At 53.3% G+C, this 25152-nt stretch overlaps 6 protein-coding genes; 5 read left to right on the top strand and 1 right to left on the bottom strand.

The window, feature by feature from the left end:
• Positions 1-382: 382 nt before the first annotated feature.
• On the top strand, positions 383-583 carry CHC_T00002951001 (hypothetical protein). XM_005714015.1 is given in 2 exon segments: positions 383-535; positions 536-583. 1 exon segment carries the CDS (start codon positions 383-385, stop codon positions 533-535), a length of 153 nt encoding a protein of 50 aa, XP_005714072.1. The 3' UTR covers positions 536-583.
• A 1802-nt stretch (positions 584-2385) lies between these two features.
• Positions 2386-2580, top strand: CHC_T00002952001 (hypothetical protein). The gene has a single exon (XM_005714016.1). The coding sequence runs from the start codon at positions 2386-2388 to the stop codon at positions 2578-2580; it is 195 nt and encodes a 64-aa protein (XP_005714073.1).
• Positions 2581-4284: 1704 nt separating this feature from the next.
• Positions 4285-5033, top strand: CHC_T00002953001 (hypothetical protein). XM_005714017.1 is given in 2 exon segments: positions 4285-4770; positions 4771-5033. The coding sequence occupies 1 exon segment, from the start codon at positions 4285-4287 to the stop codon at positions 4768-4770; it is 486 nt and encodes a 161-aa protein (XP_005714074.1). The 3' UTR covers positions 4771-5033.
• A 6369-nt stretch (positions 5034-11402) lies between these two features.
• On the top strand, positions 11403-11558 carry CHC_T00002954001 (hypothetical protein). Its single transcript, XM_005714018.1, has one exon. It carries the CDS (start codon positions 11403-11405, stop codon positions 11556-11558), a length of 156 nt encoding a protein of 51 aa, XP_005714075.1.
• CHC_T00002955001 (hypothetical protein) lies at positions 11559-11792 on the bottom strand. The gene has a single exon (XM_005714019.1). The coding sequence runs from the start codon at positions 11790-11792 to the stop codon at positions 11559-11561; it is 234 nt and encodes a 77-aa protein (XP_005714076.1).
• Positions 11793-20415: 8623 nt separating this feature from the next.
• On the top strand, positions 20416-20736 carry CHC_T00002956001 (hypothetical protein). The gene has a single exon (XM_005714020.1). The coding sequence runs from the start codon at positions 20416-20418 to the stop codon at positions 20734-20736; it is 321 nt and encodes a 106-aa protein (XP_005714077.1).
• Positions 20737-25152: the final 4416 nt, after the last annotated feature.

Genomic DNA, 25152 nt, shown 5'->3' on the forward strand with positions numbered 1-25152 from the left:
GGGCAAGGACATCTCATTGAGACGTGGATATTGCCAACTGTGTCAAGCATCAAATCTGGTGTCTCGATAACGTCTTGCATGTCCGGTACAAGTTGCAAAAAGAGGTTTTCGAGTAAATTCTTCTTGCTCTACCTGCATAGAATGCTTAATATGGCTTCATGCTTGTATCGGGAAGCAACCCACGAGAGAAAGTACCCGTTTTCCTCTCGGAGCCGTGTGAGAATCACCACAAGAGGAAGTACTAAGGGTATGTCTTCGAAAATCATGCAGTCATCAATCAGAATATCAGACCATCTGAAGTACAGGGGGGGGTCGCGATATAGTGCTACCCTATGTCAGTGGGCCGAAAACGGCACTATATCGAACCAGGCACTGTTAGATAATGAGATTTACGGCTTTTTTGCAGCCACTTCCTTGCATCACTGCTCAGAAAGTCCGCTCGCAGGACGCCATCACTCATGCTTTGTATCTTCACTACAGACTCAAGTCTAATCAAGCATTTCTGTTATTAGTAGCTGCCGAGCCGTTGCATTGACTTCCTCCTTTTTCGCAGCCATAAATGCCAGCCTACACTTTTGCAGATGTCCAATTGCATCATCGACCCTGCCTTTTTCCGCCATAGTCTCTATTCGAGTTGGCAACTGCATAATATCTTTCCGCGGCGGCAGCGGCTCTCGGGCAGTACACACATGTCCATCCAATTGCCTCCCTGGAGACCCTTCGTTTTTGGCTCAAAATTCGTGCCACCCGCAGAAGGATAGCACTATATCGGAGCTGGCACTAACAAATATGGCACTATATCGCGACCCCCCCTGTATTCTGATTTCAGAAATCATGAAACCTCGTAATCCAGTATGAGAATATCTGTTTCTATCATAGGAAATCTCTATGCCTGACATTGGTGTCGGGACAGATGCAGTGTGGGATCACAATTTGATTTTCTGTGAAAACCAAACTGTGATCCCATACTATAGGTGTTGTAGCATCAATATTGGGAGAAGAGAATGATCTCTTCAGTGTGTGTAACAATGAATAGTTAAGATTCTGCAGAGGTTTAGTGGGCGTGCGGGCAGTTTTGAGGGCGTTACGACGCCGGGAGTTGAGGGCAGGCTCCTGCCGGACGAGAGTCTTCTCGCGTAAGTTGGTCGAGTTTATTCGCTGAGGGCCAGTCCTAACAAAGGACTTTTTTCTCGTTTTTCCTTTCCCTCGCCCCGTTTTTATTGAGTTCTTCACTAAAATCGGAAGCACATTGCTGTAGTTTTTACTGTAATGCCATCCCAAAGTTCCACTCCTCAGAAATGGAACAGATTCTGGACGGTCTGCAGATCCATGCAGCATGGAAGGTACAGCAACGCCTCCTCGCGCATGCACATGGCCCAGTCTGACTCCCTGTAGCTCGACAAAAGCAAAGCTGGACGACGTGTTGCTATAATGAGGTCCCTCGATGTGCATGACCAAAACTGGGCTGGATTGAGATATGAAACGAAAGATATGGAAGGGATGGAGGGTGCGGGGAGAGACTGTGTCGGTGTCGATGTGAGGAGGATGACGCGGTAGCGGGGACAATAGCATGTCGGAGGATGTGTGTTGGTCACGGTACTGAGGAGGTGAGGAAGATGGTGATGGGGCGTGGTGGTCGGGCGCGAGGTAGGGGTGGCGGGGAGGAGGGGACGTGGGGATTTTGGGGGGGAAGGGGGGGTGGCGGGGAGGGGACGTGGGGATATTGAGGGGAAGGGGGGTGGCGGGGAGGAGGGGACGTGGTCATATTTGGGGGGGAAGGGGGGTTGGTGGCGGGGGGGAGGGAGCGAGGGCGGGGTGGTTCACAGGAAAGGGATTTCGGCGAAGCCACTTCATCATCGATCATGAACTAGAGAGCAGCCTCCCCGGCTTCTTTCCATTTCATGATCGATGCCAAGGAGGCATTTGATTTCAAAAAGCTGAACTCTGGGTACCCTTCTGCCGTCCGGTGGTGCTCCGTTTCCTAAACAGAGTGTAACGTTGAGAGAACCAATGTTTTGATCTGCATGTGCTCGTATTTGGATTTAATTCCACCCTTTCATTGTACTGCAAGTGCCACTGCACCGCATCGAGTCCATGGAATTTTAGTAGTGTGCATATGGACTGAGTGTGGACTGGTACTTCCTTTAGCCAATGGATTTCGACCAGTTTGCAGAATTACCAAGCATTACAGTGGTTCTGTGTAGCATTCGTTGTGGCGTGCGATTAATTTAATGAAATGACCCGGCCAATAGCGTGACCGCAACTGGTTGAAGAAAAAAAAAAAAAAAAGAAAAGCGCCTGTTAGGACTGGCCCTGAGTCGTTCGTGTCTGTGTGTTCTCTCCTCTTCGATGCTAGTGTCTAGACGACAAGCAATTTGACCTCATATGAGGTCAGTCATGGCCTCATATGAGGCCAGCTTTTTTTTTGCAAAAATATATAAATTAAATCGAAACTTTAAAACATTCAGTTTGGACACCATTTCTTTAACGTATACGCGCTCGGCAATAACATCTTGCAAAACATTGGGATGGCGGTTGTCAATGCACAGAGAGACTGCGAATCTAATGAAGTATCAATGATGAGTTGGCTTTTTAAACAGGCGTTTTGGTTTCGAAGATATCAACATAAAACGTTTTGAGGTTGGTCAAAAAAGGCTCCTTTTTGGGCATTTTAAAAATGGCTGGAGAAGACGTGCAGATCTCACCAAACTCCACCCTTCCACAACGCAGAAGTCAACTGCCGTGTCGAGAGTATCTTTTTTCCATCTTGTTCAGCTAGCACAAGTCGAGAAAAATAAGTTGAAAAGTGGCCTCATATGAGGTCATTTGTCACCTAGACACTAGAGGAGGTTGTGATACTAAAAAGCTAAATCGAAAGGCAGAGACAGTTTCTCTGTTCGGGATCTGGCGGAGGCACTGTCCTGTTGATCGGGATCCTGGCAGAAGCGATCAGGACCAGGCTGACTCTCCGAGGGGTGTTACTGTAATCTTCTTGTCGCCGACTGATGTCAGATCATGTCAACATGATCGGCGGCGGCCGAGATGCCTGTTTCATCAATAGGATACTGTATCCTTTACTTCTATTTCATTTGCACATAAAGATTCGTCTCCTGACTTGAGGGTGTGTCTTAACATGCCCCGTTTTGCTGCGGTTTGCTTTGCCTTGCCCAAAGAAGTGACTTGGCGTGCTATGAGTGGCTCCTACGTTTTAATTTATGTGTTTAAGAAAAGCAACGGCTTAAGAAGCATACGGTATTTGTTAAGAATTTAAAAGTATTCCTGGCAAAACCGGGCAAGGCAAAGCAAAAACCAGCCTGTTAAGACACGCCCTGAGGGCCATTGCTGTCCAAAGTGAAATGTAGAGATTGTAAACCGTTTGCACTGTACCCTTCCAGTCTTTCTGTAGCGGGAACTCTCGAACGGAACTGAACTTCAAGCTGATGGAACTGATGTTCTTTCTTTCTGCTAACATTATAACTCTCCTCTACTTATACTATTTGCTGCAGTGTAAGGCTCTCCAATAATTCTCCGATAACTCTCCGATAACTCTCCTGGTGTGCGACATGAAATAATATTTCTTGTCTACGCAATATTCGTGCACTCTCCCTGGCTCATTATAGTGCAATATTCGTGCACTCTCCCTGAATCATTTAGAATAATAATTTGAGAGTCACATATGACACGTTGCACTTTCCGAGTTCATCAGCACGCGAGAGTGCCACGGTCGAGGACGTGCTCTCACGCCTTCGGAGCAAAGGTTACTCAAAGGTACTCTACGTATACGGCAGACATCTGGATGTCTCCCAGTACTGTAAGAGCGTGTCGCGACGTGACTGTTTACACGTCTTCAAATATCGCAGATTTGTTGAATCTCGTCCGTAGAATCAATCGCCAGTCAGCCTCTCATTCAGTTGAGTTGAAAATCGCCACGCCTTTAATCTCGCCCCATCGGTCATCCAGCGGATACACCCATGCGAAAGGCAAAGCTGTCAAAGGGTTCAAAGCCCTCACTTCTCCTCGTTCGTTGAGCTGCCAAATCAAGGGCGGCACTACACCCAATGGAAATGTACTTTTTTTCCATCAATGCGTAAAAGTCTGGTAACACTCTTCATCGCTTCCAATGCCCTGGCGAATGCTGTACTCAGAAAAGAGGTCACGAGAGTGAGGACGAAAATTCTAGCTAGAGCTGCAGAAACTTGTTCCGTAGCAACGTGTGTCTCTTGTTGGAACAGAACAAAGCAGGCGTCACATTTTGTTCCTTTACTCTTATAGTAATCGAAATGCATGTTCATTGGCGGCAATACAGTCTGGCGACCCCAACAATCTTACAGAAAAAAGATCGCGTATTTTATTATTAGACACCCCAAACCCAGGCCTGCACCGGGCTGCCACAGCGCAACTCACTCGTCTTTCTCAACTGAAGGGGCCAAGTTATTTGTCGTAATGATTGGGAAGTTCGTTCTCTTCGCTAGCCTTGTGGCCTTGGTCATGGTCGCTCAAGCAGCTAGAGTATCACATGGCATGGCGGGCAAGTCACGCACGACTGATTCTAATGTGCCAACCGATGCTATTGGGTTCACCGACCGGAATTTCGGAGGCAGGAAATGTCCTTGTAAATGCCATGCCAAGAAGGCGAGGGCAAAAGACAGCTGCCACGGACGGAGTGCCTGCAAGGTGGGGAGATGTACCTTTGGTCTGCTCCGAAAAGGCCACAATTGCTGTGATAAATCCAAACGCGGAATCATTTGCTATGGTCCGTATTGCGGTTAGGAAGAGTCTGGATTGTCGGAGCCGCATTAATTCTGTGTCGATAGTTTAGAACGGACTATCAAATTCGCGATTGGGGTTGAGTTTGAATGGGAAGGGACATGATACGGCACTTCGCTGAAAAGGTCACACCTTGCGCGCCGATTCGACAGCCGTGGAGGCTTGCAGTACCAAGCCAGAAGCAAGTAGCGTTATCTCATGAAGAAGTTAGCATGTTTGAATAAAGGGAACAAAGAGTCAAGTTGCATCGAACTTCCTTCAACCAATGAGAGGATCTGTCGCAGAAGGTAGAGATGGCGGTGACCCCAGCTAAGCAAAGCGGAAGGTGCACCGTGAAAGTACTTTTCGACTGTAGCGTGAATATGTTTGATGAACTTGCAATGAGCGCAATTTTGACATGCTGCAGGTCCCTCAGTTTGTCTAATCCAGGAGCAATCTTGCTGCGTTTTCTCTCGGTCATGTTACACAACGTATGTGACCTCCACATAGCACAAGACGGATAAGGTCGGCCGTTTGGGGTCTACTAGGGCCAGTCCGCATACTGGCTTCTTTGAGACCGGCTCGCTTCACCCAATAGACCGAGCCATCACTACAGTGCTGCTCACGTCAATAGTGGGTTTACGCATAACGAATTCTGCAATAGAGAGTTTACGAATACAAAATTCCGTTCTGCATGACAACGAAATATGACTCACAGACACTGTCGTTTTTTGGACGGAAAACCTACAAGCCTGCTGTTACGATGATTCACTACCGATCAATAAATGAGTATTACCTTCCAAGCTTTTTACCCCATGAATGTTGTCTGGTTAACACAGTTAGAAACATGCGTCAGAAAGACTATGCAGTTGGTAAAGCAAAGCAGCGGATGCGACCTCGCCGCAAGAACGTCCTATTTGCCCTCGCGAGCGATGCCGATGAACTCTTGCTCGTTGATCTCATCTATGTTGTTATGGAGAACATGGATCACGAAGGTGGGCGAGGGTCTGGGATGGCAAGCACGAAGTATTTGGCGGCAGCCGAACCCCTCCATATGCCCCATATGCACCATATGCACTGTGATGACCACTGAGCAAAAGGGGAGGTGCCGTTGGCCAACGACGTGAGAGAGGAATGACTGGGAGTCATATGAAGGAATCACCACATGCACCATATGAGGGCTCTTCACGGCTGTTTTTCTTGTTTCGTTAAGTCAGGGCCATTCCATTCATCGTGATTGGCAATCACGCAATCACGCAATCACGCAATCACGCAATCACGTCAATAAATGGTGCCTGCTCCCTTGTGGTTGGTTGTTTATATTACGTTTCCTAAAAAATGGTCATGCTCATTAAAGAAATAAACAATCGACTTAAAATTAATCTTGTTCTCCAACTTTCTGTAATGCTCCTTGCAATTCTAAAAGATTTAAACCCCATTCAAATAAGCAAGAAGTGCGTTAACACATGCACATGCAAAGCCGTGGAAATGTGCTTACAGCTACAAGTAGCACACGTTGGAGAAAGGAACGATGCAGAACGACGTTAAATTAATGTCGTGATCGCGTGATTGCGTGATTGCATGATTGCTAATCACGATGAATGGAATGGCCCTCAAGCTCCAGGTGAAAAATGAAAAGGCCGTTCTCCCATTTTGCATCTTACACAGGACAGTTGTGACACGATTCACAGAAAATTGTACAAATGCGAAAATCATTTTTTCGTAAACCCTCCAATTTTCTCCAAAAACGGTTCGCTTGGTGTGTTTATTCAATGAACATACCAAGCGAACGGTCATTGCAAATGCAATGAACTTCATTGCATTTTTACCGAATTTCGTGATCTCGATCAGAGTTTTTCAAGAAATGTTTCACCTTTTCTGTAACTTAGGGTGACCCCACCGCGCCTTGCCCAAAATCGCAAAAAGCAGACAGTTGTCCTCCGGTAATTGGATCTACTATCTTTTAATCAAGCCGCGCTTTGGGGGAGGTGGTGATTCAGAGATGAACCCCACCGCGCCTGTAACACGATACTTCTATCATATTCAGGGTCACCCCAATTAGGCTACAAGTCTGTCGTAGAAATACATTTGGCGCAAAGAAGCAAGCTACTGCACGCGTCTGTTGCACAATTGGCGCAAAGTCATTTGGAAGAGCTTTGGTAGAGCTGTAAGCACATGAAATTCAGATGTTTTTTGTACCGTTACTATAGAACGAAGATCGCCCAAACGGCGCTTTGGACAAAAATCTCGACCAAATAATTTTGGTTTGGAAAAGAATCCTGCCCAAATTCTAAACTTTAGGACGAATGCTGGCGCAGTGGGGTTAGAAATCTCTTCCATCGGTCCAAACTTTAGTAGTTGGATTTTAGGACTGAAATTTTGTTGGCGGTGGGGTCACCCTTATCACAGACCTCCTTGACTATCGCCGAGCAGTACCATTCTCACCGGCTCAATTTGGGTCGGTCTAGAATTTTCAAAAAATCGGTCATTTTACCCCAGTACTGGCCAGTTTCCCGGTACCAAAAATCTTTGGTTGGCGCCTCTCCAGGCCATCCGGCTCAATTTGGGCCACCTCCCCGCGGCACTTTCATTTCAGTTGCGACAGCCCGAGCCACGTTCGCGCCGCGGAGTCGTGCCGATCTCCACGAGAACTCCCTTTGTTCCCCTGCAACCCAACCGCCGATCGCCGTGGCCACTTTTTTAGGGGAACATCATCAAGAGAAGCCCAAAACTACACTCTAAGTTACGCCCAATGCCATGGCCCTTGACAGGCGACCTGTTTTCTTTTTCACAATTCAAATTGCTCGAAGAAGCACGACAGCGACATTCGAAAGCCTTTGAGCTTACGTCTTTCACACGCGATACACATTTAAAGTTGTAGTTGGCGTGAGAGACTTTCGAAGTCAACACTGCCGCTGCTTGCATTTTGCGACCTTTTTTGCGTCTTCATCGATTCATAACCGCTATTTTGGAGCTCGTATCTCGCTCATCAGAATGTTTTAAACTCGATAGTCGGACCGACGGACACAAGATACCTTTTCAAGCGCTTGTGACGCTTGTATCCTACCGTCTGTTAAGGCATGAATTTTAGATTGTAATATCATGTTGGTGACCCGTGCGGCCATATTTGTTCTTTGCCCCATCAAAACACGTTCTTCACTGCGAGGAGCATCGTCATGCTCCTTTGTGGACCGATTTGCGGACCCTTAAAATGTCGCAAAATGGACAAAACGATAGTTCATAGGCCACAAGCCACATTTTATGAATGAGGCGCTGGCATCCTCCGGTGAAATGGACTGGTATCCGGCCTTGGCCAGTTTGATCTTGTACGCAGTATTTTCCCACGACAAATGCCTCATAGACAGAAGATGGTCTTGTTTTTCCCTAACTGTGCGCTGGAATGATCGATTGACGAATTGATCACAGGGTTGGAGAATATGCGTTGTGTTTGCCGGAGCTATTTTGGCGTGCACTGTGCTCATAACAGCATTATCAACAGCAAATCCACGCCGCGTGGCATGAAGCGTTATGTTGACTAAAAGGCGTTCGTCGTCTGCCGACAACACAGTCGTGCGGCCAGCATGATTGCCTTCTGGATCTAGAAATTTTTTTAGCTCGTCCGTCTCTGAGCTTTCGTACGCCTTTATTATTTGCGTGGCTGTTGTGCGGGACACGCCTGTGTCTCGGGATGCTTCGCGTGCGCTTTCACCTCTTTGGATTAACGAAAGAAGCTTGGCGCGGCGAGCACCCTCCTCTCTTCTTTTCGTGATTCTTTTCTTGTGTGTGAGAGTTTGCGCTCTCATTGACGGTGGCATACTGCCACTGCCGAGCCGAACGTCGCTTACAGAGGAGGAGGGAGGGATTCGCTGTCGGAATGCGCGGTATGAGTTGGTGAGATGGACTGTGGGGATTTTGGGAAGGCGGGGAGGGCTAGTGTCTAGTTGACAAATGACCTCAGATGAGGTCACTTTTCAACTTATTTTTCTCGACTTGTGCTAGCTCAACAAGATGGAAAAAAGATACTCTCGACACGGCAATTGACTTCTGCGTTGTGGAAGGGTGGAGTTTGGTGAGATCTGCACGTCTTCTCCAGCCATTTTTAAAATGCCCAAAAAGGAGCCTTTTTGGACCAACCTCAAAACGTTTTATGTTGATATCTTCGAAACCAAAACGCCTGTTTAAAAAGTCAACTCATCATTGATACTTCATTAGATTCTTAGTCTCTCTGTGCATTGACAACCGCCATCCCAATGTTTTGCAAGATGTTATTGCCGAGCGCGTATACGTTAAAGAAATGGTGTCCAAACTGAATGTTTTAAAGTTTCGATTTAATTTATATATTTTTGCAAAAAAAAGCTGGCCTCATATGAGGTCAAATTTCTTGTCGTCTAGACACTAGAGGCTCGTGATTTGGAAGTGGCCCAAATTGAGCCGTGGCCCAAATTAAGCCGGTGAGAAGGGTACAGTACTCGACGTTTTACCCACACAACCCTTTGTGCTCTTCTGTAGCAGAGCCGTGGGGATTTTCAGACACAGAAGGAACACTTCGGCATTTTGAAGAGGTTTTGAATATGTCTCCCTTTTGACAGCTGTCTTGATAAGTCGAGATGCTTTTCATGTCATCAGCCTGATTGCGCGTAAAACATGAACTATTTAGACAAAGGACACTCTAAATTGGGAATGTATAATTTCTTTCGGCATGCTACCCCATCAGGAAAGCTACAGAATGCTAGGGACACAAAATCTCTATGGCAGAACTTTCGAAGAAGTTAAGAAGGGGACATAAATCAGCTGATACACTCTAAGATGCTGAAGTAAATAATAGACACGTGCGGAATGTCCCTAACTATCCCGCCCTCCCCCGATTAGCTCTAGCCATTTCCGTGCTTTAGATAAAACGACAGGGAGAGCTTGGTTTTTAATGCTTCAACGAACAAAACTTGGAGCAATGAATTCCGGACATCGTGCCTACGATACGTGGACTCCACTACAGCTTCTTGGAAAGTAGCAAGGGAAGTGAACGCAGCGTTATGGCATAGTGAAGTGTCCGCGAAATGTTGAACGTAGAAATATGTGGGCATGGATGGGGTTTTGTCATGGCCGTCGGCCTCGCTACTTTCGGTGGCCCGTTAACGATGCGAGGCATGCTTCAAACCCAGTTCCAAAATAGGAATATGTTATAGATGCGGCATCAGCGACTCAGAAAGGTCCCTGCGAAAATGCTTTTGGGGCAGACTAAACATCTTGAGGTTTTCATATCAAAGCTGGTAGTGAAAACACCACAAGCGCGTCTATATACGTCACATCTGGGCACAACTGTCTTCTCAGAAGTCAGAAGTATAGTTGATTTTAAAGGGAAAGCGAACATTGCCAGACAAGGTAGATATGCTCGTGCACTGTAGAAACATGTAACAAAGTGACTCTGGGAACGTTTAGAATGATGAAGAGCTGTCTTCTTATCCGGACAAATAGATAGAAGCTAAATTAGGCTAGAGTCGTTGAAAGAGTGCACTGCAGACCTAAGCGATTGGTGCAGAAGAGAGCCTTCGGGAACGTGAAAGCACATTCGTTATGATATATTTGTATGGTGAGGCGTGTGAGGGATTGAAAACATTTATACCCTTTTACCGTCAACGTTTTTCCTGGCTAAATCGGATTGCAAATGTTGAGTCTTGTTCATAAAGTCAATGAAATACTTTTGGCAAGATTAGGAAGGCATCTTTGAGTGTAGAATGCTTAATGAGTAAGATGGCATTGTTGTTACCATCGCTGGTGTCGCGGGATGGATATCAACAATAGCAACATGTGAAAAGCCAAAAACATACAGGGTTCATCCATAGGCATCGTAGACAGACAGTCGCATTTGATAATTCAGATAACTATAGCTCTACTGTTTACGTTTCCATTGAGACCGTGGATTTCGGCATGGCATGACACTCTCAATTTTGGAGAGCCCCTCGTTTTTGCTTTGAGACAAGCCTTGGGTGTGATTGCCTCCTTCCGGGAAGAGAGATTCCTAGATGATGCACACAGAGTTCGTCTATGAAGAAAAGCAAGACAGATAGAGAGAGTAGCACGGTAACGAAAGAATTGAGCAAGTGAGCTTGAACATCTTTATCGCAGCGCAAGAGATCAACTGCAGTTGTAACATGTGTTTACGCAAGGTTTGGCAAAAGCGCATTCCTGATGCCACTGTTGATTGTTGGGATGATGTCAACAGCGGTTTCTGTGTGAAATTCTGATGATGTTAACTCACACACTTATAACGGGCGAGCATTCGATCGCGCTCCCCATGCCATTGGGTGAAGCACATGCACTCGTATGCATCCAGCAATGACTGATTTCCGTCGAAAAATTCTTCTGCACTTGGCTGAATGTTCAGAAAGCTCTCTTTTAACGTGAGCTCAAATCGCACTAAGGTCAAGGCCAACACTCCCCTTTCCTGCTCTACTAGTTTCATTACAAGGTTTCTCGGCACTAGAAGGACATTTTCGATGACGGACCACTACTTCGACCTGGAGGCGATTATTTCGCAGAACGCTCGGCAACTGCCGGTAGCAGACGAGTAGTCAGCTTTACAGCTGTGATACTAATTCTTCTTCACATCTTTTCGCTTGAATTTAATGCATCCCTGCTTCGACGAACCTGGTATAGCAATGAAACGTTTTATTCGCGGTAAGCCAACTTCCATCAATTCGGCCAGCCTGTCTGTCACCCACTTCCTACTAGGAATTTCGTCCACAACAGTTGAAACAAGCATCATATGCATCAGTTTACTAGCACCTCAGAATAAAGGAAATTGGAAAACCTAACTACCAACCCTCCCTAATCGTCAAACCTGTCATCATCGTCATCATCATCATCCCCACGTCCACGCCTGTGACGGCGCCTGCACCTGCAGCACCTCTTCTTGTTCCACCTGCAACGGCAACGGCACCTACGTCTGCGCCGCTTGCGTTTCCTTCTCGGCCTTCTGTCGTCATCATCATCATCATCGTCGTCATCATCATGGTCATCATCATCATCATCGCGCACGGCCGTTTCATCTAGCAGCGTGAGCTGGTCCCCCTTACGGACGGAGAGACCCTTGCCAGCCCGAATGAGCTCATCAGCAGCGACGGGGACCGGCTTGCCGAAGGAGGTGGCAAAGAGAAGGACCAGGGCGATGAGAAGAAGAACGGAGAATCTCATCTTCTTGAGCGGGTTGTTCTTAACGGAAGGTCGGTTTTCTGTGTGATAAGATGAGCGGTTGTGTTGTCGGTTTGAAATTGATGAGTGCAAGTGGGTTTCAGCCCGACGAGACCGAGTATATATAGCGGGAAGGTGAACAGAGAAGTGAGCGACTCCCTTTCCGCTGAGGACCCTGTCTAGTAAAAGACGAGAAGCTTCTAATGGTGTAAAGCATTTTGGGCTGATTTGTGGCAAGTATGGGGGAGATTTGGGATACAACTCCTGTACGAAAAATAGACCCGTTTAAAAAAACTGTTGTAAAATCGTTGCTTGTCATACCAACAGAGAGCGTATGTTGGTATGGCTGACTCCCTTCTGTCTACAGTAAGGCTGGTCGTGTCTGTGGTCGTTGCGATATATTCAGCACTTGGCTGGCGTGTTTCGGTCTGCTCTACCCACTGCCCGGACCCCTTTTTTTTAGACTATCGTACTCTAGCTTCCCTATTAAGTTCCGATCATTCTTCCCTCGTCTCGTCCTGCGACTCCCGTTCCTCTGCGCTCTTTCTTTTTGCGTTTGCTGCCTTTTGCACTTTCTTAGAGTGCCTCCAATCCCTGAGTTCTGCCTATGCGACCCCTCACTGAACGGCCACGGCGCATTGCGGCGTGCGTCAATTGTGACACGTGCACTTCCAGTATGACCCCGTTTCATATTCGTAATGTGTAAAATGTGTTCAACCTGTATGTACCAGTTCACAAACACTATGCGCTAACACGCAGGTTGGTTCACACACCCCTCAGTCGATGAAGACTCCGCCTTCTTCGACTTAAACCCACGTTTCGATATCGACTTCAAAAGACCTTGGTGCTGGCAGTTGTAGTATTCCCGTTGACATTATCCTGTTCAGCATTCTATAGCTGATAGGCGTCCTTTTCGTCAACGCATCAACAACATTTGCCTTACCTTGTACACACCGGATGACATTGACCTCCCCTGATTCGAATGAGTGTCTTATGCGCTGTACCGTCTGCCTGAGACGGTAATCTCTCCCCTCGTGTAGGGTAGTTACAGTGTCGTACAGATCCTTCGAGTCTACGTTCAGTATATGCTTGAAGCTGTCCAACGGAAACAGCCATGACATTGCCATTTTTACATTATATCCCCTGTCGTCAGCATCGGCGCAGGCCAGTATCGCAGCCCCGTAAGACGAGTGACACACCCTTCTTTGCTTCCTGCTGGCCCAATCGATCACGTGGTAAAAGGTTTCCGACTCCCCTTTCACTTGCAAGCTTATTCCTACAATCATTCCTGTTTGTCCATACTGCTTCGCACGCGATATTTTGAATGCAGCATCAGAGAAGGATTCCACTTTTGCCATCGTTATATCACCCTTTAAACTTTTGTACACGATCTCGGCTTTAAGGTCCTTCAGCTCCTTGAGCATTCCGTTTGCTTTTATGATGTGTTCGATCTTTAAGTAGGGTACACACTGTTGCATATATGATCCGACGTATGCTGCTTGTGGCAGTGCTCCTCCCCCCAGCCACACTAGCTCGCCTGCTACTGCTCTGAACATGGCAATTTCTTTCGGTGTCGCTCTTGCTTGTGACATCTTCAGCCTTGGTTTGTCCAGTTGTATTTGGCTTATCGCGTGCATGTACCCGTCTATGGACATCTTTATGGACCCATGCTTGTCCTGTTCTATATCAGCCCCGTTGAATTTTATCTGCCCTCCCAATATCACTTTGCTGATTGGGAATCTTTCAGCTATTAGCTCATTGCACACTTCGATCTGTTTCGTTTCTCCTGCTATGATTAGGTCATCGGTCACTTTTGCCAGTATGAGTTGTATCTCTCCTTTGCCATCTCTGTTCAAGAACATCTGAGGTACTCCATTTACTCTAGTGAAGTTGGCTTTTTCCATTAGCTATTGCTCGAACACCCTTGCCCACTGACGCCCAGCTTCAGGGATTCCGTAAGGCAGTTTGGTCAGTTTCCATAAAACACCCCTCTTTTCTCTCAACTCCGGAGGCGATTTTACGTAGATGTCCCTCTGTATTGGACCACTTTGTAGATAGGCTCCCTTGATGTCCAAACACCCTATCCTGAATCTCAATATCGTTGCCACACTGCACAGCATTCTTATCACGTCAAACTGTGCCGTTGCCGAGTCTTTACGTACATTATTCTTTTCATCATCGTGGTTGCCATGGGGGCATAGCCTGGCCTTCAATCGTTTTTGATTGTTTACTTCAACTTTCACTTTATACATCACGTGTGAGCCAATGACATTTGCGTCTTTGGGCACATCTGCGTCCTGTACCTCCACATAGGAGTCAGGCCAATTTGAGTCATATTCCTCTTGGACCGCTTTTTGCACTATCCACGGCGGCGCGCATTCCATCTTGCGTCTATTGACCTGTTGGGATCCAAGGATTCCATGTATGTCATCCAACACACGTTGTTCGTGAGATTCCAGTTCTATAGGCACGTCAGTTTCCTTTTTCTTTCCGGCTGGTGTTTCCCCTATGTCTTCTATGGGATTTCCCGTAACATTGTTGTTGAAGAACGATCCCTGCATTTTGGTAAGCGATTTTTCTATCTCACCCCTCTCTTCATCAATCGTGTTACTTTTTTAGGTCATCATTTTCCATTGGCATGTCATCATTGACCTTCATGTTTCCTTTTTCATCATCTTCCTTCTGTTCCGTGTCGTCATCTCTGCCCATTTCTGTTATTGACATCAGCTCGTCTTCCAAACTACTCTGCAAAAGCTCCTTGGTGAGCTCTCCCTGCGGAGCTATGCGGACGTGTTCATATGCCACACCCATTGGTAACCCTTTCTTCCTTCTGCGACATTTGAGGACATGTTCTTGTGCTTCTACTACCCTTGCTTCAACCCATCTTGGCCTGTCGTTCTGCTTAGAGGTTTTGTAAAATACCCACACTTTCATACCCGCTTTAAATGAAGTGTGTGGCTGTACGCATGACACCTTAGATCGCATGACCTTTTGAACCGTTCTAATTGCCACTGTCTCCACATGTGCATTTAGTAATTCCTGAGAGACCTCCTGACTTGGCATCCCTAATATTGATGGCGAGTATCCTCTCGCTAGCTGGAATGAGCTCAGCATGGCGTTTCCGTGGAATATGTTTGTTAAAAAAGATGCCCTTGCAACCAGTGTCTGCAGAGACGACGTGCTGTTTTCTTTCGATAGTCTTGATAGTATCAATTTGAATGTGCCATTATTTCTCTCAATCTTTCCGGTTTTAGCAGATGACCGTGATGGTCTAGGTCTCAGCTCAATATTGTGGGCAGTTAGGAAGCGCTGCATGAACGGCCTGCAGAATTCCGGGTCAGCACTTAATTTTTCCGGGGCACCGTGGTGATATATCCACTCGCTTTCCAGCATTTCCGTCATGTTTTCTGACGAGCGCGTCTTTGCTATCGTCTTTTCTCCGTACCTCGTCCCGAGGTCTATCATGTTCATCACTTCGAAATTTTCCTCCCTGATATATACTATAACATAGTCCGCTTGTATCTCAACATTAAAAGCTTCATTGACATGTGTCAGCGAGACCTTATTCTTGTCTTTTGGTCGACCCGTGGACGCACATATATCACATGCGCTATGTACCTTATCACATGCTTTACCTATGTGGTACAACTACCCACGTCCCGACCACTCGGAAACGTGGGGGGGTTAGTGTGATGGAGCGCGCGACGCGGGGTACCCACGCGAGCGCAGACCGATCGGAAGAACTCGTAAAGAGGGAAGGCACACGTGGCCGGTGACGCGCAGCTGAGTGGAGGTGCTATAACCACACAGCCGGTCACGGGTTAGAAGCCTGAGGCTTAGAGGTAAAACCGGACGGAATTAGCAAAAAGCCGTAAAGGGAAGGGAGGCGAGTCTGCCCTCGTTTACTGGAACGGGAGAGGTGCCCCCGGTCTTAACCCCTAAGTGGGGCGCCAGGAGACCTGTCCCGCTACAGTAGCTGTTACATACGGTATACCAGCTACTGTACTAAATTGGCTAATTAGTACCATTAACCACTAATTGCTAATTACTTACCGAACGGGTCGCACACGTGTGCCCGTGGCCAGGACCGGCGCCAACGGTTATGCCACGTGTACGCCGTGGAGGTACTACTGTGCTTTCAGAGGGCGCGTGCACGATTACTACAGTAGTAACCGCCCGTCCAGGCGGTTCTCATCTCCCACCGGGGGTCGTGGTGTGGAATTGTACCACAGACCCCCTTCCTTACTCCGTGACACGTCCCCGTCGCGACTGGAGGTTGACATGACCGGCTTGCAGGGTGTCCCATCCGTACGGGGAAGCCCGCGCCGACCACAGGGACGCGAGCGGACTACGGCCAACTCCATAGGGGAGCCTATGGAGTTTTTGGTATTTAACCGCGTCGGATCCCCTGGCGCGGCAATGGGTCCCCTCACGCTTTCCTTTTCCTCCACATCACCCCACACCATGCACCCCACTATCTCCACTTCTTCATCTCGTCTCATTCCCCTGTCCTCCTCCCGTATGGACAACCGATCATCCGAGCGGGGTCGCCCCCCTCGGGCTCAGCTCCCTACGGCGCCAGCCGCGCCGGTCCCGACCTTTCACCCGGCGCTGGCGGCGGGCCCCGTGGGCCAACCCGCGGCGAGCATCGCAGCCCCGCGGGTGCGAGCTTCGGGCGCGGGGGTTCTTCCTTCGCGCGGCCCTCCCGCCGTCCAGTGTCCCCTGCCGCGCCCTCTGCGCTCAGCCCCGGCTCCCCAAGTCGGCGAGACGACCGTACTGAGACGGTCCCCCGACTGGGTTGTAGCCACGGGGCAGGCGGCGGCCGGAGCGGGTAACCGCCCGGTACCGCCGGACCGGTACGCGACCAGGCCCCCGGCGACAGAGGCTCCGCCATCCGGCTGGCTCCGGACGGGTGTTCGTGCCGTTTGGAGTTTATTGCTCGGAGCCGACTTGGACCACCGGATTCCCCGGGGTGGTCGCAACCCCTCACAGGCGCAGCCGCCGATGTCCGTCTAGGCTTACATCGGAACGGCCTTCCCCGATGCCGCTCGGTTTGGGGGCCATCCCCAGGCGGCGGGGTATCCGCACGCCCTCCCCTCGCGGACGAGTCCGCCAAGATAACCGCCTGGCCGCTTGGAGGACCCGTTGGGTCCACGTGCCCCATCGCGTAATGGCGGATTCCCGCTCGGATCTTCTGTACATCCGCTGTGCGGGTGAGGACCAGTACCATTCGCGGTTGTTCAGCCTCTTCGAGAGGTTCGGCGGGGACGTGGATCCTAAGCCCCACGTGCAGTTGGTGGCATTCCCCCGCCTGTTCGACCGGTGGTACAGTGTGGCCAACCGTGTGCGGTGGGGCGACAATTCCGCCAAGGAGAGCCGGCTGCGGTGTCGCCGCGCCGATGCCTACTTCCACATGTGGCACACGACGGAATTCTTCGCCGTGCCCACGGGCGCTAGGGGGCAGCTATACCCAGCCTTACCGGACGGTTGGAGCAATCTGGAAGCTCCACAGTACCTCTGCGTCCCCACCCCCAGCGTGCTGGCGTATGCCGCAGCGCAGTGGATGCCAGACGGTTCCTTCGGGCGAGAGGCGACGCCCGGGATGCGTCGACTGATCGACGCCATCCCGCTCTCGGAGTGGACCGTCCTGGCGTTTCCGTGTTTCCTACACGCCGCACGGGACGTCCTCCCGTTCTTCACAAGGTGTCCGGACCCTCGCCTGGCGAGTCGGAACGAGAACGAACCCGGCGAGCGAGGCTCTCTCTTCCGGCTATCGGCGGGGCTTTTGCAGCTCATCCGATCGGTCGAGGTGGCCGCCATCCTCGAGGGGACGTCATTCGACCCGGTTGGCGCGGAGGCCATCCTCAATTTTTCCGAACGGTTGGACTGGTCCCTTCGAGAGCGCGGCGATTTCGTGTGGTACAGTTGGGCCCGCGGCTGCTCCTTGCGGATGCCGCATTGGGATGGTACGTCGGCGGAGGCTGACACCTGGTACGACCCCCTGCCCGACGACGGTTCGCCGTCGTACGGTGCGGTCATCGCCTCCGGTGACGGGTGGGGCGCCGCGGTTGCCTCCGCCGGAACTCCCGCCGAACCGTCCGTTGAGTCTCTGCCCGTGTCGACCGCGCCGGTTCTACCGATGCCGGGGGACACCGCCCTCGGAGAGGGCCTTCCAGTCGGTCCCTCGACGCCTCCTACGGTGGGCGATGCGATCACTGCAGATTCACCGCCTGCGACCACGGAAGCGCCGGCCACGGAAACGCCGGTCATGGAAGTGCCGGTCACGGACCCCGCTCCGGTGGGGGCCCCTCGCGAGGTTCCTACTGTCAAGCCCGCGGGGGACAACCTCTCTGCGGTAGCTACCGGATCGGTGCCGGGTCCAGCCGTCTTCCCCGTCAGCGAAATGACCGGGACGGGGACACAGACCCCCTCCGTGGCGGCCGATGGAGCCCCGAGTGTGACGCTAGCAGACGAAGCCCCCGTCTTGGTCCCAGACGCGCAGGCCGCCCTGCGCGCTCTGCAGACGGAGTGCGGCTACGCGGGTGTCCCTGCACCGACCACCCTCGCGGCGGCTTTGGAGTCCGCGCGCGCCTGGCTGGTCGAGGCGACTCAGCTCAGGGCGTGGGTGGCCGGCTTGCAGTTCGCCATCCGCCAACGCGACACTGGCGAGGATCTCCTGCGCAGTGAGACGATGGCGCGGATCCGTGCGGCACAGGACCACCTCGCCGTCTTGAGCGAGCAGGTTTCCGCGAAGAGACTGTACGGTGCAGCCGATGCTGATTCCGCCCGCGCGGCGGTGCGGGGAGCGGAGCCCTCTGCCAAGCGTCAACGCCGTGAGTAATGCCAGTGGGGGAGGCGGGGAGAGTAGCGAACCGCCTCCGGGGACCAGGTCCCGTCCATTCCAGTAAATTGCCCCCTGTTCTCCTTCTTCTTCCTCTTCTTCACTGCCCTTCCCGCTCGGTACTGTAGTCCCTCCGCGCCGGTCGGGTCCGGCGCGTGACAGGGGTCGTGTGAAGCATTGCTCGCGCGTCCGCGGCGGGGGCTTGCCGCCCGGCAGGGGGCTCCGGCGCATCCTTGCTCATGATACCCCCAGCCGCGGCTCCGCCGCCCCGGTAGGCGAGGGCTCGGGCGCCACTACAGCGCCACTTTCCCCACCTGCCCGCCGGTCGTCATCGTGGCGGCCGGGTTACCCTCTGCCTCATGCCGGCGAGACTCCGCGCGGTGAGTGTACCAAGTGTTCGCGGGGCGGGTCCCCCAGCTACCCCCGCGACACTGGAGGGCATCCGTCCGGTAGGTAATTTTAGCCGGATTTTACCGCCCCGCGACGGGTGGCCTTTTCAGCGCGTTGACGAACTCCGATTGGGTACTCCCCGAGGATCGGAGGCGTATTGAACTGCCGCCGTGGTCCAGCGGCCACACGTGCCGGGCGGTGTATGCCACTGAGTGGCGCGAGTCTCGCGCAACTCGTGGTCCACAGTGCCCTGGAGCCCCGGCGAGGTCGTCCCCATATGGTATTTACGCGCTGGGTTCCATCTCTCGGCAGCGGGTAGGCACCGGGGCGCCGAGCCGTTTGACCACCGCCGCGTCGGGTCGTCCTGTCGGCGGGTCAGCTTCCTCCGCGCCGGTCCATCCGGTACGGCTCGAGCGGCGGCACGCGGGGGATCCGCCTGCGGCATAAACGGGTGGTGGCCGCCTGGAGGAGACCCTCCGCGGAGTCGCCCCCATCCGCGCCGGGTATTCCAGTGCAGGGTTTGAGGTGGCGCACGTGGGGTTCCGCGTGCGTCTGTAGCGACCTTGCCCCCTCCTGCGCCGGGTCTTCCGGCGCAGGGTTTGCGGTGACGCGCGCGGGGTTCCGCGTGCGTCTATGGCGGCCTTGCCCCCTCCTGCGCCGGGTCTTCCGGCGCGGGGTTTGCAATGACGCGCGCGGGGTTCCGCATGCGTCTGTGGCGATTGATCGCGGCCCGGGGGAGGTCCTCCGCGGGATCGTCCCGCCCCGCGCTGGGTCGCCCAGTGCGGTGTTAGCGGTGGCGTGCGGCCGCCCGCGTGCGCCAGAAGCAGTCTATGAAGGCCTGGGGGAGTCCCTCCGCGGGTTCCCAGGTATCGTCCGCTGCGGCGTAGCCATACCAGCGGACCTTGTACTGGGTTCCTGTGCGGTTCTCCCGGTGACCGACCAAATGGTCGACCACATACTCCGCGGCGGGTTCGGGCTCTCCGTCCGCCGCGGGCTGGGTCGGGGCGGCCGCAGTAACGTCGCAGGGTCCCCGCGGCATCCGGGTTATCCGGTCGATGCTCACGCGGTTTGAGACCCCGTCTTGATTGACGACCACTGTGGTCTCCGTAGCGGATCGGACCCGAAACGGGCCTTCCGTTTTCGGTAAAAGCTTGACGGAGAGTCCCCCGTCAATACTCGGCAGGTCTCCCCGTTCGGTACTCGTCAATGGCCGAGGTGGGCGGTCGACATAGACCAGGTCTCCCACCTCGATGACCGGACGGAAACGCTGCGCGCGCTCGGCGCCGACCTCAAGCCACGCGGCGTCGCCATGCTCGGCATGTCCGGCAACGACGCCGCCGAAGTCGGCCTTGTATCGCCTTTGCGACGCGGTTAGTTTCACCCGCGTGCCCTCAAGGACGTCGGGGAGTTTACGCAGCGTCGCACGCTTGTACTGTATCGGGGTCCTCGGATCTTCCGTGTTGGAGACGGCATCCTGCGGTACAGTTCCAGGCAGTGCCAAACCGGACGGTGGTCGCGTCAGCACCAGGTCGAACGGGGTTGTCTCCGTCGACCGGTGGACCTGCGTGTAATACGCGAAGGTCAGGGGCTGGATGTATTCGTCCCAGTCCCTCTGATGCTCCGCGACATAATGTCGGAAGCGCTGTACCAGAGTACGGTTGAACCGCTCGGTTTGCCCATTCGTCTGGGGGTGATAGGCGGTAGTCAGGTAATGCCTCACCCCCAGGAGGGCACACACGGCGTCGAAGAACTTGGCGGCAAACTGCGGTCCGTTATCGGTTAGCACGTAACGTGGTGCGCCGTATACGTATACCCAGTTTTCCAAGAAGGCGTTAGCCACAACCGACGCGGTGGTGGTCCGTAACAGGATACTGCGCGTCAGCTTGGTGAACCGGGCGGTCATGAAGAGCACGTGGCGATTCCCGTGCGCCGTCTTCGGTAAGGGGCCGAGCACGTCCATTGCGACGAAATCCAGCGGTCCTGCCGCTGGGAAGACCTTGAGATCCTTCTGGCGCCTCACCAGGGTTCCCCGGGTGGCAGCGCATGACGCGCAATTCCGTACGGTACTGAAGGCGTCGTTGGCCATATGCGGCCAATGATATTCCCGCCGGAGGGTATAGTACATCCTCGTACCGCCCGGGTGTCCTGCCAGGCGGGTATGATGGGCGAGGTACAATATCTTCGCCCTGAGCCGTTTCGGTACAACCCGCCGCAGGGTCCTATCGGAGGGGGGAGTTACGGACGACGAACCCGTATCGGTCAACGTCGTACCGCGAGTCCGGGTTTCCCACGGTCTCGGCGGCCGCCCTACAGAAGGGGTCCTCGGCCTGTTCCCGAAGGAACTCTTCCACCGTTACGGATGAGACGTCGCGTTCTTCGGGTATAACCACGAACGCGTGCTCAGCTCTCCCCGGGTCGAAGGGGGCCTCCCAGTGTACGGTACCTTGGCGGGGGTTATGGTCCTCCTCTCGCCATTGTACCGCGAAACACGGGACCTCGTCGTCAACCGGTTTGGAGGTCGCGCCGTCCACTCGGAGGCGTGACACACCATCCGCGAGTTTGTGCTTAATACCCGGTCGGTACTGTACGTCGTAGTCGTACTCGGCTAGGCGGAGACGCCAGCGCGCTAGCTGGCCGGAGCTATCCGCCAAGTTGAGGACCCATCCGAGGGCCTCATGATCCGTACAGAGGTCAAACTTGTTCCCATATAGACATGGTCGAAGCGTGAGGATGCTCCACACGACAGAAAGGCATTCCTTCTCGGTAGTGGTGTAGTTCTTCTCCGCGTCCGTGAGGGCGCAGCTCCAATAACCGATCGGTAGGCGGTCGCCGTCCGGCTGCTCCTGTAGCAGGGCGCAGCCAACATGGTACGCGCACGCGTCTGCATCCAGGGTGTACTTCTTTCCGTACCGGGGTAGGGCCAATATCGGTGGGGACACGAGGCGCTTCTTCAGTTCCACGAACGCCTCGTATTCCTTATCGGTCAGGACTTCGAACTCGAAGGGTTGGTTCTTGCCCGTTTTCCCGTTTAACGGAGCGGCTATCTTCGCGAAGCCCTTCACGAACCGGCGGTAAACATTGCACATTCCTAAGAATGACCGCAATTCCGTTTGGTTCTGTGGAGGTCGAGCGCGCTCGATGGCGACCACGTTGCGGCGCTCGCCCTCCAACCTGCCTGGTGGGATCACGTGTTCCAGGTAGGTGACCGAGGTGTCGAAGAAGGCGCACTTTGACAGCTTCAGCGACACGCCCGCGTCCCGCAGTAGGCGTAGAACCTTGCGGACGTGCGCGACGTGTTCCGTTACGGTCTTGGAGTAGATGATAACATCATCCAGGTAGACCAGTGCGGTTTCCCATTTTACCCGCGATAGTGTGATGTCGACGGCCCGCTGAAAGGTTGCGGGGGCGTTCTTCAAACCGAACGGCATGCGGAGGAATCGGTACAACCCGCAGTGCGACGCGAACGTCGTCTTGTCGCGGTTCTCCTCGGCGATTTCTACTTGCCAATACCCGCTGTTGCAATCCAGCGTGGTAAAGACAGTAGCGTCGCCGAGGGAATCGATGCACTCGTCCATTCTCGGCAACGGATAGGAATCCCGAACGGTGACTGCGTTGAGCTTTCTGTAGTCGACACAGAACCGCATGGTACCATCCTTTTTAGGGACGAATACAACGGGGCTTGCCCACTCGGCCGTGGCGGGTTCGATTACCCCTGCCCGGAGCATGCGGTCGATCTCCGTTTTCTCTTTTTCTCGTGCGGTTGGTCCAGCGCGGTAAGGCGCCTGGTAAATCGGGCGAGCGCCGGGCTTGAGCTCAATCCGGTGCTTCGTGGCCCCGATTTTTCCCAGCCGGCCGGTCCACATCCCCTTGAATTCGGACAGTACCACGAGGACCTCCGAGCGCACTTCCTCGTCCTCGGCACCGATGTGGACGTCCTCCTGCCAGGCGTTGGGGTCCTCCTCAGGGGCGGCGGTGTCTTCGGGTTTATCCGTTCCAACTGCCCCGAGGTGCGCCTTGGGCAGCGTGGCTTTTTCAGCCCCGCCCTTGTCTGTACGGTTATCGGCGGCTTCTTCCGCGCCATCCTTTGCGGTTGAGAGGTTGGCATGAAATATCCCTCCCCCTTCCTTAGCTTCGGCCGCTTCCGCGGCCGAATCGCCAAGGGTCAGGATGTGAGTGGGCGACGGAAGAGCCAGTCCGATTACGGTATGCTTCGGGATGTGAACCGAGCGGTGCCCAAAATTGCTGAGCATTACCGAGAACGGTTTTTCGGGGACAACATCCATGACCCCCTGTGCCATGAGAGTCAAATTCTTGTGCGCGGTTTTTGGGGAGTTCTGCAAAAAACATGACGCCCCCACTGGCGTGCCGACCCTCACCATGGCCTGCGTCATCGGGGGAATTGTCACCCCACTGACGAGGCGGATCTTCCGTGACGGTGTGTTGGCGGGGAACGCCACCTGCTTCCGTTTGGGTTTATCCGACGGCGGTAGTTTTTGTGCGGTGCTCCTCGAGGCCATCTTGCGGTCGTGCCTCGAGGGGATTGTTCCGACCAACGCCACGGGTGGCGCGTCGTGGAACACGACCTTCCGTTGCGGTGGGAGGATCGCCTTGACGTGGCGATCCAGGAAGGTCGTACCGAGGATACAGTCCACGGCGAGGCTCGTGACTACCAGGAACGGGACGCCTGCAACAAACTCACCAATTCGGACGAGCAGGGGGACTTCCCCTAGTGCCCTCATCGCGCGGTTTGACGCGTCGATGAGCGCTGGGTTCCGAACCGGTTTTATCGATGGTCGCCACGACTCGGCGACACACCGTAAATGGATGAGGTTGGGGCCGGCTCCTGATTCAAGTACTGGCGTGATGGCGACCATCAACGCCTGCTTCTGACCAACCGTCGCGGAGATCTTGTAATTCTGCTTCTTGAAGAAGCAGATGGCCTGGACTTCCGTTCGGTTATCCGGCTGCGCTTCCACTGGCGCAGCCGGATCGGGGGTGCCTAAGCTTCTGAGGCTGGGCACGGGGAGAGACGTCGTCGCCTCTACGCGTCCTCCCCGGCTTCCCCCGTCAGCAGCAAGTCCTCGCGGATTTCATCAGCGGCTCGCGCCACGTGGTCTTCGGTATGGTCGAGGTGCGGTTCCTCGACCACGTTGACGCCCGCGGGGGCTGTTTGACGCTGGTTCCGCCAAGCGGACGGCCCCTGGCGGCTGAACGGGGATCCCGGGCGGAGGCCTTGCCGGATGCGTAGCTTCTGGTAGTTGGCCTCTCGTGCCTCCAGAAGCTTGGCCCGCAGGCCCGCATCGGCAACGACGGGGCACCCCTCTTGTCGGTGCGTGGTGTCCAGGCAGAACCGGCACGGTGGCGGTCCGGGAATCTCCCGCCGGAGAACCGGACGCGGGGATCCTGCCCTTGCCTCCCGTACGGTCCTGTGCGCACGTCGACAGGGTTGGCGGGTGGATCTGGGGCGCTGGCCGTCGAGGCTGCCGGCGACGGATAATAACTCGTCGGTGGCGAGCTCATCGAGGTCGGCGTGGCGGTTTGGTCCGTCACAGCCAGCATTGCTTCTTCAGCCAATCCCCCGGCCGTCGGGATGTCGGATGCCGACTCAACCGACAGCACGGGCCTCGTCTTTGCAGTGCGGTCGAGTCTTCTAACCGCTCCGGACTGCTCTCGGTGAGCCATGGCTGACATCCCTTGTCGGCGGGAGGCCCGATTGGTTTCCCCGATCGCTTGCGCATAGCGAGCGACGGATTGGTAGTCCACATCCGGGTGCGTGGCGAGGTGATTACGAACCTGCACGCACGTGGCGGGCAGTAACCCCTCTACGAACAGGGACTTCAACCGCCTGTCGGAGAATACCGTACGGCAGCGGAGTGCCTTGTCACAGAGGTGGTTACTGTAAACCTCCTCCGTCATATTTGAACTTTGACGGAAGGAGGTCACATCCCCAACCGCTTCGAAAATTACCTCGTCGGTAGCATAGGTGC

This window comes from Chondrus crispus, genomic scaffold (genome assembly GCF_000350225.1).
Source record: "Chondrus crispus Stackhouse genomic scaffold, scaffold_163, whole genome shotgun sequence".
NCBI lineage: Eukaryota > Rhodophyta > Florideophyceae > Gigartinales > Gigartinaceae > Chondrus > Chondrus crispus.

What these genes read in the sequence shown, in the direction of transcription:
- CHC_T00002953001 (XM_005714017.1), top strand. Translation starts at nt 4,285, where the DNA reads ATGTTCATTGGCGGCAATACAGTCTGGCGACCCCAACAATCTTACAGA.
- CHC_T00002952001 (XM_005714016.1), top strand. Translation starts at nt 2,386, where the DNA reads ATGAGGTCAGTCATGGCCTCATATGAGGCCAGCTTTTTTTTTGCAAAA.
- CHC_T00002956001 (XM_005714020.1), top strand. Translation starts at nt 20,416, where the DNA reads ATGACCGGACGGAAACGCTGCGCGCGCTCGGCGCCGACCTCAAGCCAC.
- CHC_T00002954001 (XM_005714018.1), top strand. Translation starts at nt 11,403, where the DNA reads ATGAAACGTTTTATTCGCGGTAAGCCAACTTCCATCAATTCGGCCAGC.
- CHC_T00002951001 (XM_005714015.1), top strand. Translation starts at nt 383, where the DNA reads ATGAGATTTACGGCTTTTTTGCAGCCACTTCCTTGCATCACTGCTCAG.
- CHC_T00002955001 (XM_005714019.1), bottom strand. Translation starts at nt 11,792, where the DNA reads ATGAAACGGCCGTGCGCGATGATGATGATGATGACCATGATGATGACG.